This window comes from Mytilus galloprovincialis, chromosome 10 (genome assembly GCF_965363235.1).
Source record: "Mytilus galloprovincialis chromosome 10, xbMytGall1.hap1.1, whole genome shotgun sequence".
NCBI lineage: Eukaryota > Metazoa > Mollusca > Bivalvia > Mytilida > Mytilidae > Mytilus > Mytilus galloprovincialis.
The window spans coordinates 67,655,637-67,669,262 of NC_134847.1; the positions used below are offsets into that span (position 1 = coordinate 67,655,637).

The following is a 13,626-nucleotide window of genomic DNA, read 5'->3' on the forward strand; positions in this document are numbered from 1 at the left end:
GACGTACAAAAAATATTGAAAATGAATATTATATATTTTTTTTAAAATCGAAAACCATGTTCACTATTTTGTTATGATTAATTATTAGAATTTAACTCAACTTAATATTGACCAATAGTCTCGACAATACGTTATTTCAAAATCCATTATGGCCGCCCCCAGTGGCACCGTTTCAAGGGACGTGCAAACTGATTACTGTAACGATTTCCTACAATTCAATGTGAGATTTCAACCACAGAATCCAAGAAACCTTATTGATTCACAATGTTATTTTTTTTAATTTGTATCGAATTACTATCATGACTATTCACTTACACTACAGTAACACTAACAAGTTTGACCTTCCAGTTGCATAGACTGGTTCCCGATCGCAATATTCAGTATGTTACACATATACCAATATAACGACCGGGACGAACTTCACGTTACCTTGAACTTGTTTACAACGTTCTTCAAAATTGGAGGTATTTCTAAACCAAACGTCGTCTATTGGCGAACTTTTTAATTTTGGCGTCTTAGGAGACGCCCCTCACATGATGAATTCCGAGATCCATCTCTCGAAGATGTTATTTGAACATCATAATTAAAAAGATAAACAGGAACAAATGAAAAGAAAAAATGAAATGGTATAAATAAAAAAACCGAGTTTTTGATTCCAGAACTTCGATCTGAATAGAGAAATGATGAGACCTGAACGTACCTAAAATCATAGTTATCAGTTATTCTAACTTCAAATTTTTACTGTTTTATTTTTCAATGGATTTTCTTCAACTTTATCAAAAAGTTCTATATAATATTTAATAAGAAATTATGAAAAATATTGTTGACCATTGTCAAAACTCGGACCTTAGCGAGGAAATCAAAGTGGCAGTGGCTATTTTGCCGGCTCTGAATAATATATCTCTGAAATGGCTAATTTATCGGCAACAGCAATATCGTGACTGTGTTGCGGGTGCTGGAAAAATAGAAAATATGTTTATTGTGTTGGCATGAGGTAAACGGAAGCCAAACTAAAAACTATTCTGTTTACGCATACATGCATGTGTATGCAATTCAAATAACTGACCAGTTGTTTCAAAAGCAAGTTTAATTTAAAAAAAAAAGATTTTTGAAGCTATGTGATTTACTTTTTTATATTGTATAATGTTTTATCAAATTTATGATACAATGATATTTTCAACTTTTTTTTTTAACCAACAATTAATAAATCTCAGTTTTATTTTCATATGATGCATGTATATATGAGGTGGGTCGGACATTTATCGGGGCTCTAGTCCTATAACATATGACTTCGCATTCTTATTCAAGGTGGCACATTGATCGCAAGAACACTCAGTAAATAGAAATAGTGAATAATGCCCCGAGGTCATATGTTATATGACAAATCGGGACTCCAGGGCCGGGATCAGGTGTTTTAAAGCTTGGTATTAGGGATCAATCCTTTCGGGATCCGGGAATTCTTTTTTTCGAAATTTCGTGATGTCGGGATTTCTTTAAATTCGGGACCTCGGGATTTCATTATTAAGCCCTTGATTTCGGCCCTTCGACCATGCACACTGTCATAGTACTTTTCAAAAGTAAATCACTCTTTGATACAAAGACCCTTCAAAATAACAAATTAACTATGTTGCTGGTAAAACAGCCTTTTCTAGATAAATAGGCCATTTTGCCGGCTTGAATTGAAATATTTTAATCAGAGCCGGTAAAATAGCCACTGCCAATTAAAATATTATACCTGTATTGACCAGATAATTTCCGATCAAATCTTTTTTTGATAGTATATTCAATTAATGCTTTTGACAAAATCTAGATTTCAAGGAAATTACTCGAGAAAATAAATGAATGGAATTTATTAGTGAAATTTCAGGTCCATTTAAGATTTTAATTCACCATTCAGGTCAGAGTTTTGGTTCCCAAAACATATTTTTCATGATTAAATTTTAATTTGTTTTTCATTTTACAAAATCTACAGTTGAAGAAAATACATTGAATACTAAAAAAAATATTGAAGTTTAAATAAGTCTGACCTTAGATTTTCAGATCAGTTCAGGTCTATTCATTTCTCTGTTCTACTAGTTCAGGTTTTGGCATCAAATATTTGTTTTTTATTTGAAAAAAACATATTTTTGATAAAGTAGGGTTCATTTAATAGAATTCTTATTTGAAGAAAAAAATCCATTGAAAAAAAGCAGCAATTGTTATTTGAATAATTTGAGTCATATGTGTTGAGGTCTATTATCTGGAATTCTATTTGAAATGTATGGGGGAGGACACTGCTCAGCAGTATAAATGTATTCTAATTTCTTGATTATCTTCTGTTTGTGTTTTTTTACCTCAATTTTATGTATCACTTTAGATTCAGTTTTATGTAATTTTTTGTTGTTTGGTTTGTAGCTGATTTTTAGCTCACCTGGCCCGAAGGCGTCCGTCGTCCGCGTCGTAGTTAACTTTTTACATTTTGAACTTCTTCTAGAGAACCACTAAATGGAATTAAACCAAACATGGCATGAATGTTCCTTATGAGGTGCTGACCAAGTGTTGTTACTTTGTAGCCGATCCATCATCCAAGATGGCCGCCAGCAGGGGACTTAGTTGAACATAGGTCCCTATGGAAAATACATACAAATGTCTTCTTTAAGAGAACCGCTGAATGGGATGAAACCAAACATAGCATGAATGTTCCTTATGAGGTGCTGACCAATTGTGGTTACTTTGTGGCCAATCCATCATCCAAGATGGCCGCCAGCGGGGGACTTAGTTTAACATAGGACCCTATGGGAAATACATATAAATGTCTTCTTTTAGAGAACCACTGAATGGAATGAAAACGAACATAGCATGAATGTTCCTTATGAGATGCTGACCAAATGTTGTTACTTTGTAGCCAATCCATCATCCAAGATGGCCGCCAGCGGGGGACTTAGTTTAACATAGGACCTTATGGGAAATACATACAAATGTCTACTTTTAGAGAACCACTGAATGGAATGAAACCAAACATAGCATGACTGTTCCTTATGAGGTGCTGACCAAGTGTGGTTACTTTGTAGCCGATCCATCATCCAAGATGGCCACCAGCGGGGGACTTAGTTTAACATAGGGAAATCTTCTTTAAGAGAACCACAGAATGGAATGCAACCAAATTTGGTCTCAATCATTATTTAAGTACCTGTCATGATTAATATCTTTTTTTCAAAAACCCAAGTAGAGTCAGGTGAGCGACACAGGCTCTTGAGAGCCTCTAGTTTTGTGGCACTCTTTCTTTTTAAGCTAATTTGGTTTTTGGTTGGTATTTCTTTCTTTTGGTCATCATGGTCATGAGTATTAATTTGTAATAATGAGGTTGGTAAAGCTTTGCTCACACGGAACGGCAAGCTAAAAAGGACCACAAAAAATACTATTGTAAAACAATCCATGAATAAATTTGATCTATGATACAATGTACAAGGACATATACAGGGGACTTTGGGAGTCAGATATGTATATTGCATCCAAATAATGTGGCAGCAGCTTGAATTGAAAGTCATTGTATTTTCATAGTTAATAATAGCTTCCTTTAGCTGTATAATGAAACCTATGGGAATGCAACCCAAGTATAAATCTCACTTTCTTAATTTTCAAAGGTATACCATGATTTTGATTTTCATTGTCTTTGATAAGAAAACAAAATTAGCAAGTGGTTTTTTTTTACATTGGAACAACAGAGTCAGTGTGGGGCCACTAAGCTAAACTGCCCGCTTTGCACCAGCTGATATAAATGAATGCTTAGGGTGGGAATCGAACCCACATACACTAACTCTGTTATCCTATATTTTTAAATGAATTAAAATTTGCTCAAAGAATAAACATAAAACAACCAAACAAATTAAGTATAATAAAATTTAATAAAATGCTCCAGGGCGCAGCTTCATACAACCCCAGAAGTTGAACCCTGAACAGTTTGGGCAAGTATCCCAGGACACAACATTTAAGCTTGATACAGCTCTGAATTTGGATTATGACACAGCATAGGTTTCTGACACAGAATGAATGTGGTCTATTAAAGAACTTAATTTTTTTTTAAATTGGACATTTATCTTTTATGGTCCAATATCTAAAATCTAAATACATGGTTAGATTCAGCATTTTAAAGAACCTCAAAAATGCAATTTTTAAGGAAATCAAACAAAGTTTAAGTTTGGACCCTTTTGACCTCATATGAACCAATTTGATCACAGGGCCGAAAAATAAAAAATCTAAATACATGGTATTAAGATTCAGTATATCAAAGAACCCCATGTCTTGATTTTTTGTTGAAATCAAAGTATAAGACAAGTATTGTTTTTGGCCCCTCATTCCTAACCAGTTTATAGGGCCAATAATATAAACCCATAAATCAATCTCAACCTTCCTTTTTTTGTATGGAACCTTGTGGTACAATTTCAGAAAGATCCATACACTTGCATACAAAGTTACTTTCTGGAAACTAGAAAAATGCCAATTTGGATCCCTTTTAAAGCTTATAATTCCTAAACTGCTAGAACCATAACCCCCAAAATCAATCCAAACCTTCCTTTTGTGCAGCCACTGCTGTCAAACCTTGTGTTTTAATTTCATAGAGATCATAGACTTATAATTGGTGGTCAGATAAATATAAAATATTTAGTTCACTACATGTGCATTTAACTCATTTATGTCAAATTATGAAGACTGCAAACAAACTATATATATAATACATGATATATAGAGTGGACCATATATCAAATGAAACCGTCAGAAGGGGGGGATACACATCTCTTGAGATATCAAATGTCACTCTTTTTTTTTACATTATTAAACCTGATGGATTTAAACATTTTTAGTTGAAGTCATGCACCAGTTTGTCTACACCCATAGTAAATTTTGAATGTAGGACAGAAAGTCACAGGACAAAAAGTCACAGACAAAAAGTCACAATACATTTTTTTTCTGATTATTTTCTTTGAATAAAAAATGCTTATTTTTACAAAAACATTTTTGTATTTTTCTTGAAGTATTGTATATTAACCAACTTTGTAAGCAAAATTTATCAAAAAAATATCAAAAATGATCAAATAATTGTTAAGAAAACAAAATGTCAATGTAGATTGGCACTTAAATGGCTTCATGGTGCCAAGAAATATGTCCTTTGCATGATTAAAATTACATAAATCTTCATTTTTCAAGTAAAATGATAAATTTAATTGAATTTAATACGAATATATGTATTAAAAAGTAAACATTTCAAGATATTTCTCTTATATATTCCAACAATTGTCAAAAAATTATTTGTGACTTTTTGTCCTGTGACTTTTTGTCCTATCAAATTTGTGACTTTAAGTCCTGTGACTTCTTGTCCTGTGACTTTCTGTCCGTTTACCTAAATTTTCAGGTGCAAATGTGACCATATGTGTAAATCACCTGTAATAAACAGATGGTCTTCATGTTTTTCATTTGTATAAGCAGGGGTGGATCCAGCCACTTTAAAAGGGGGGGGGGTCCTAACCCAGGACAAAAAGGGGGGTGTTCCAATCACATGTTCCCATTCAAATACATTGATCGTCCAAAAAAAAGGGGGGTTTCAACCCCCGGAACCCCCCCTCTGGATCCGCGCCTGTATAAGTGCAATATAGACATTTCCCCACATATATGTCATATCTGGTCATACATGTATGATATAATTCTGCTTCAAAACTTACTGCTTACATTGTCATGATTATAGCCGGGTAATTTACACATATGACCACATTTGCACCTGAAAAGCCCGCCGTCATACATTTATTGTTAAACTATTGCTGTGATTCAGCCAAACAAATTTGATTTTTTTTCTTTATTCTTTCTTGTCCGATACTTATCAACTGCTATTAAGTCTTACAGGGTGTAATTTATAGGTTGACATTGGTCTGACCAACATACAAGTCCTTGTCGTTGGATGTGCTTGGAATAAATCGTTTGCACATTTTTTGTCTGTGTTCCAATTTAAATCATTAATGTCTTAAATCAAAGAAAATACTTTTTTGCAGAAATGTGCAAAGTCGTTTTGTTATTTTCTGTCTCCTAAGACCAAAATTTAAAGCTTTTGTTTACTTGAGGCGGACTCCCAAATGCCGACTTCCGGTCCATTTTGAAATTTAAATAATAACCCCGTACCGGGACCTCGTGAGAGAGTATGGCTAATAGCTAATACCTGGAACGTAGTACCGGGAACCAGGATACCAGTTGCATAACTTTTTACTAAGTAGTACTATAAAGTCCAAATAATTATGAAGTCTTGAAGGCAGTTAGGCAGCAACCATTTGATTTTCGGGGGGGGGGGGGGGGCTATGGTTTTTTTTGGGAAAAATAGTTTGTTTCCAGTTTTTGGAGAAAAAAATAATTTGTTTTTGATTCTGAGAAAAAACAATTGTTTGTTTCACCCTCAGCTGCCACTATATGTAATGCTAAAATTGAAAGAAAAAAATTGTTTTCGACTTGTCGCGAAAAAAATAGATTGTTTTTAGCCGCAGGCGGAAAAAAAAATTTGTCCAGAAAAAAAAACCATAGCCCCCCCCCCAGAAAATCAAATGGTTGCTGCCTTAGACTATTTTGATTTTGTTCTGTAACACCTTCTTACGACGTCGTAGGATATTTATTTTCCACTTGGTTATGATCGGGCATTACAGATCAGGCATTGTGGAAGGTTCCAAGTAATACACAGGTTCCTGTAAAATTTTGACGACATAAAACAAAATATCTGACGCCACAATGGAAATGTGATTGTTGTATGCGTCGAAAGTTCAAGCGGCCGGGTCAGCTGGGATTAGCGATAAGGTGTATACCAGGCTGACCCAGGAATCTCTCCCGCTTGAACTATTGGTGTCATATAGCAATCATTTTTGTTGAACCTGCGACAGTAGTTGCAGAAAGCTTGACATAGGGATAATGATCAGGCGGCGGCTTTAGCTAACTTCTTAAAAGCTTTATATTTTAGAAGGTGGAAAACCTGGATGTTTCATACTTTGTATATGGATGCCTCATGCTACAAAGTTTCCGTCAGTCACATGTCCTGTGTCCTTGACCTCATTTTCATGGTTCAGTGACTACTTGAAAAAAAGAAGTTAAGATTTTTGTAAAGTTAAATTTGGTATGTGTGTACCTTGCAAGGTCCTCATGCCCGCCAGACAGTTTTCACTTGACCTAGACCTCATTTCATGGACCAGTGCACAAGGTTACGTTTTGGTGGTCAATTCCATATCTCAGATACTCAGATACATGTGGCAATAGGTCTAGGTGTACATGTCCAGCTGGCAGGTGTCATCTGACCTTGACCTAATTTTCATGGATCAGTGGTTATGGTTAAGTGTTTTGGTCTGTTTTTCTTACACTGAATGCAATAGGTCTACTTTATTTGGTGTCATCTGACCTTGACCTCATTTTCATGGTTCAGTGGTCAAAGTTAAGGTTTTGAGTCATGGTCTTTTTTCTAATACTATATGCAATAGGTCAACTATAATTGGTGTATAGAAATATTTTATGATCTATATGTCCGTCGCGCAGGTTTTATTTGACCTTGACCTCATTTTCACAGTTCATTGCTCAGTGTTAAGATTTTGTGTTTTGGTCTGCCTCTGTTAAACTATAAGCAATAGGTCCACTGGATTTGTTGTATGAAAGAATTGTTAGCTGTACATACCTGCCTGGGATGGTTCATCTGACCTTGAAATCATTTTCATGGTTCATTGGTCAATGTTTTGTTTTCTTGGTTAATGTTAAGTTTATGTGACAGTTGTAATAATGCTTTATATTTAGAACTGTCAACATAATATCAAGGATAAGTAAAGAAGGCGAAACATTTCAGCATGTGCACTCTTGTTCTATTGTGGTGTCAGATATTTAATATTGTGAAGTCAAAATTTTACAGGAACCTGTGTGTTGTCCAGTAATGGCGCACAAATAATGATAAGGTGTATATGAGGCAGGCATGACCTGTGAAAGGGGACGAAGTCTGTATGAATTTTTTTTTTAATTCAAACATATTTTTACTTCAAAATTTATTAAAAAAGGAACAGAAATACTGTAATGTTTCCGATTTTTGTTCTGTTGTTATGGATTTTAGTTGTGAAGTTATTTAAGTTATGAGGTCATATATACATTTATTTAATGTAAACAAAGAAACACTATCATCAGGTTACCTTTTTTTTTATGTCAAAGAATTATTAAAAAATGAAATTGGTATTGAGTTCCTTACTATATTTTACTAGCATGACTAGTAGACTGATAAATATATATTTTACTCGAAGTCTCATCATTTCTCATGACAAACTGACTGGAAAAAGGAAGTAGAGTCAGTAGATGTCTGCGCAAATGCGGGAAAATTAAAAAGTCTGAAAAATAAAAAGTTAACGATTTTGAGTGCATAAGCATGATTAGTCATTGTTAGTAGAATGTTTTTTTTTTGCAGGAAATTTGAAAATTGAAAAAAAAATTTTTTTTTTTTTAAAATTTAAATTATTTTTCTGCTGTGATAAGGAACTTCGTCCCCTTAATTCATGGTTTTGCATGATTTAGTAAATAACGCATCATGGTAAAGTTTAGTCCCAATTATTATTATTATGATGTCTTGCAAGGCTATTTTAATTTTCTTCTGTGACGCCTTCTTAAGAAGTTGAATTCATGGGAAACCCTTTACTTGTTGGAACCTTCCACAATGCCTGGTCTGTAATAATCGAATTGTAAGCCAGATCATAACCTAGTGAAAAAAATTATGAAAAAGATGAACGAAGGCCATTTCAAAATGACAACAACTCATCTAATATTCAGGTGCTACTGATGCTGCTCAGTCAGCCTCTTATGATTATTTTTTGACTGGAGTTATTTATTATTTTTTTAATGTTTCTTCACAAATTTTCAGGAGAAATTACATGAATCCTCCTTGTCTAAATACTATTAGCTGTTGAATACAAATTGAAAAATATACAATTTTAATTCCGCATATTATTTCTATTTGCAGGACATACTAAGGCGGATGAGAGATATAGATGATAAGATTATATACGAATTAAACAACACAATTCCAACAAAATATTTTGCCAAAGAATTAAACATAACTGATCAATGTAAAAGTTTTTATGAACAGGTAAGTTTTTATGAACAGGTAAGTGACAGACATATACAGGAAGTAAAACACATTGTAGGTCATGTTTGTAGCAGATGTGGGATACTTATAACTGGCATAATTATCAGAATAAGATTGCTGAACTATATTCATTTGGTTTATTCTTAACAGTCTGCACCAAAAACTTTTTCAACTGCTAGTCCAATATTTCAACATTTTTCTTATATGCTTATTGGTCCAAACAAAGTTTTGCATTAACTTACTAGTCCGAATAAAATTTCACTAGTCTGGGGCATTGGACTAGTGGCTAACTGTTCAGACTGCTTAATTGAGGTTATTACTCCCAACAACATAATAAATAAGACAATAAATTAGTATTGCCTAGATAACTTCTTATTATCACTGATGACCAAATGTTTTACAAATTCATGATATTGGAATGCTTAATGGAACTTTATATTTCATTTAAAAATACCATTATGGTAAAAATATTTGAGATCTGACCTCCAACATTAATTGTTGAATATTAATGTTACATGTAGTTGCTAAAATATTTTATTGTATATTTTATTTCTTATAAAATTTTACTGAGTATGAATTTTAAAAATGTTATGACTTTTATTTTTTGGTCTCTTTGTCTAATTACTTGAGTTGTGATTTCTTTTTCAGTTGGATCAGTCTCATAGACAGAGGAGATCAATGATTAGTAGGTGTGTAACAGAAGCTTCAGCTCATGTGAATGAGAGAAAAAAAGAACAACAAAGCGACCGTGATAATGTTACTTTTTTAAAAAATCTGAGAAAAGAACAGAAAAAGGTATGCATTGAATATTAATCAATTTTTTATTGTTCAGCTTTTTTATGCCCTGCCTCCGATGGACGATAAGAAGAATGGCATATAGTTTTGTAATCTAGGTTGTCCATTTATTTCTTCCTCCATCTAAGCAGAATCAGGTCAAAGTTTTGGTCAAGGTAGTTAACCATGAGGTCATGGTCACATGAAATTGCAATATAGTAGGCAAGTTCATTATTCAAATTATGGTTTTAATCGTATGTTTTGAAGGAATTTCTTACAGTATTTATTTCTCTTTAAGTTCTTTTCTTAGGGAAAGTACTATTGTTGAAATCTCGAATTATTCAATGAAATTCTATTCAGATATTTAAGATGATGAAGGACAAGTCTTGAAAATGACCCTGATGGAAAGTCTGATTGCATTTTTCGATCTGTACAGACAAGAATGAGGTCTGCAGAACTGTTGTTAGGTTTAAACAGATCTTTAATATAATTAACTTTCTATTATTTGACTTTAAATACATAAATTATTTATTTTTATACGCCCGTCAAAATTTTGACTGGAAGTATTATGGTATACAAATGTCCGGTCTCCGTCCGTCCGTCTGTCTGTCCGGTGTAAACATGTCGCACCGTAACTTGAGAACGACTTATCTAAATTTCATGAAACTTAATATTGTTGTTTCTTATGATGGTCAAATGATCTGTATACTTTTTGGTGAAAATAAGATTTAAACTTTTTGAGTTACGGCACTTTGTAACTAAAACAGGGGTGTGTTTTTTTTCACATATCGCACCGTATCTCAAAAACAATTCTTAATTATTGCTTAAAACTTTACACACTTCTTAGTTATGTTAATCTTAATATCTGTATACTTTTTGGTGATGATTCAAAATTTCATTTTTGAGTTGTTGAGTATTTTGTAAAAAAGGGGGAGGGGGTTTTTACCTGTCGTGCCGTATCTCAAAAACGATTTATGATTATTGCTTAAAACTTTACACACTTCTTTGTTATAATAATCTAGAGATCTGTATACTTTTTGGTGATGACTCAAAATTTTATTTTTGAGTTATTGAGTATTTTGTAAAAAAAGGGGAGGGTTTTTTTTTTACATGTCGCGCCGTATCTCAAAAACAATTTATGATTATTGCTTGAAACTGTACACACTTCTTTGTTATATCAATCTAAAGATCTGTATACTTTTTGGTTTGATTCAAAATTTTATTTTAGTGATATTTGTAAAAAAAGGGGGGGGTCACATGTCCCGCCGTGTCTCAAAAACAATAAATGGTTATTGCTTAAAACTTTTTCAGAAACTATTTATGATTATTGCATAAAAATTCCACACAAGACGTCAGGAGTATCATGCGCTCATGGCGCAGCTGTTTATTTAATTTGTAATGAAAATTATCATTTTCAAGTGCAAACTATTTTGTGTAAATTATTTGTGGATGACAATTGTACACATAATATCAAAAAGATGAATTTTATTTTTCAGCTACATTTAGTACAACAACAAGTTAACATAGAAGAAGTTATCAGAGATAGGACTATAAAGGTATACAAAATAGGAGTAGTTTGTTGAAATACCATTTTAAGCTCACATTTTAAGCTCACATTGGCCATGTGAGCTGTTCTCATCACTTGTGTACTTAGTCTCTTAAAAGTTAACAAAACAATTCTCTTCTGAAACTACAGGACCAATTAGAGTCAGGCATGGCCACAATCATCCCTAGGTTTTATAGTAGTCAGGGATAGAAATAAGATGTTTTTGTAATCTTTCCCAAAGGGCTAATACTATTCCAAATTCATACGCCCATTCTGGTTTTCACTGGCTTGTGAAAATTTAGTAAAATTACCTCTTAGTAATGTGTTATCATTAATGCTATTCCAGAAAAAATATATGAGAGAGTTTTTATATGTTATGCACTTGAATTATTTTTGTTGTGTTAGGGAATGTCTCAAAGTTCAACTTGTGTGGTTAAGTATGAAAAGTAAAATGCAATGTACAGTTTAAATGGCCTGAAAAGTGCCTTCAAACCCCCCACCCTTTTATTGTTTTTCTTTCTTTCTGAAATAGCCCCTATGATAACATCCAATATCAAAATTTATTTATCTCTGGAATCAAGCTGTTTCAACAGGGGGAATTATCTATCTTTTTCATGTTTACAGGTTCTTGTTTAAAGGAATGAACTATGTTATTTGAGTTTTGATATTTTGACATCACAATATCATTCTAGTTGGTTAATTTTGGACTAAATGTTATACACATTGGTATGAAATAGTCTTTAAAAAATATATACCGTACAAGAGCAAAATACAAAGTGCTTACATGGAAACAGACAGTCAAAAACTTATAAATCGATGGAGTTATGGATTGACCAATATCTTTGAATGACAATGACTGTTAGATCATATTAAAACACTTTAAAAGTAGTAAAAAACTCCAGATGACACAGAAGTTAGCAACAAGATTTCACCATATGACCTTCAACATTGAGCAAAAACCCATAATGTATAGCAGCTATAAAAGACCATAAAATGACAAATGTCAAACAAAATTCAAAACATCAATTTTTCTTTTATATTTCAGGCATATTATGAAAGATGTCGGAATGCCTACAAACCTCCACTTGACGAACCTCCAGTGGTATGACAAAGACTGAACTTAGTTTCATGCTGAAGGATTTAGTTGTATGTGATATTGGAATGTAGTGTAAGAAAAAAGCATCCAAGAAAATGAATGTATTATTATCATACAATTATGTGTGAAATGGATTGGATGATAAGATAAGAAATCCAAGATCAATTCAGTTATTCTCACTCAGGTTTTCTTCTTTAAGCATGCCCCATCAAAGGGAGATAATAAAATTCAGCTGTGATCAAGATATGAGTATACTGATAAATATTGACGATTCTTATTTTCATGTTCTAAAAATAATTTAAAAGTAGTATTCTATGTGTAAACAATAATGTATGTTTAATAAAAAAAAAAGAATTATCAAAAATTCATTTGTTTAGAAGCTGTTTGGTGTATTTTGATTTATTTTCTTTAATTTAAAATCATTATTAACCATGGTTACTTTGTTTCACTTTCACTCGTTATGTAATACTGAATTACAGACTTTTATATTGTCCAATATTCATTTCTATTTTCATAAATCTTGTAGACCGTAACTGTATAGCATGTTTTGTTACACTTAACTTTTAAAAGTTCACATTCAAGAAAGGTCAAACACATTGAATAGGACTAATTATTGAGAAAGTATTTTTTACTTCATTTTATATGTATATTTTTGTTGATGATAAAAAATGATTACTTTTCAATAGAATTTAGTGTTATATTTTAAGCCACATTGTATATATACTGCAACTTTGGAGTACACCTCATCAGTATGTCCTCTGGCAGTGTTAACAAAATAGGTCTACATGACATATATTATATGCTTGAGAGACTGTTTTTTCAAGTTGATAAATTATAATCATGTTCTTGAACCTCAGCAAGTAAGTAAGCGTCCAACTGAAATTAGGTTTATTGAAAAAGTACTCTTTAGTGAATACTTAAGTAGATTATTATCTAGGATAACATTCTGATTTGCTTTTTAGCTCACCGTTCCAAAGGAACTGTGAGCTTTAGCCATCACTTGGCGGCCGTAGTCAACCTACGTTGTCTGTCGTCGTCCATCTGGTCTAAACTTTTTCAAACATCTTCTCCTCTGAAACTACTGAACCAATTCCAACC

The 13,626-nt window shown here is 32.8% G+C and overlaps 1 protein-coding gene across 1 annotated transcript; it reads left to right on the top strand.

Moving 5' to 3' along the window:
* The first annotated feature begins 102 nt into the window (after positions 1-102).
* On the top strand, positions 103-13,216 carry LOC143048197 (protein MIX23-like). The gene is made up of 5 exons (XM_076221734.1): positions 103-220; positions 8,987-9,112; positions 9,761-9,907; positions 11,383-11,442; positions 12,478-13,216. The coding sequence occupies exons 1-5, from the start codon at positions 149-151 to the stop codon at positions 12,538-12,540; spliced, it is 468 nt and encodes a 155-aa protein (XP_076077849.1). The 5' UTR covers positions 103-148; the 3' UTR covers positions 12,541-13,216.
* Positions 13,217-13,626: the final 410 nt, after the last annotated feature.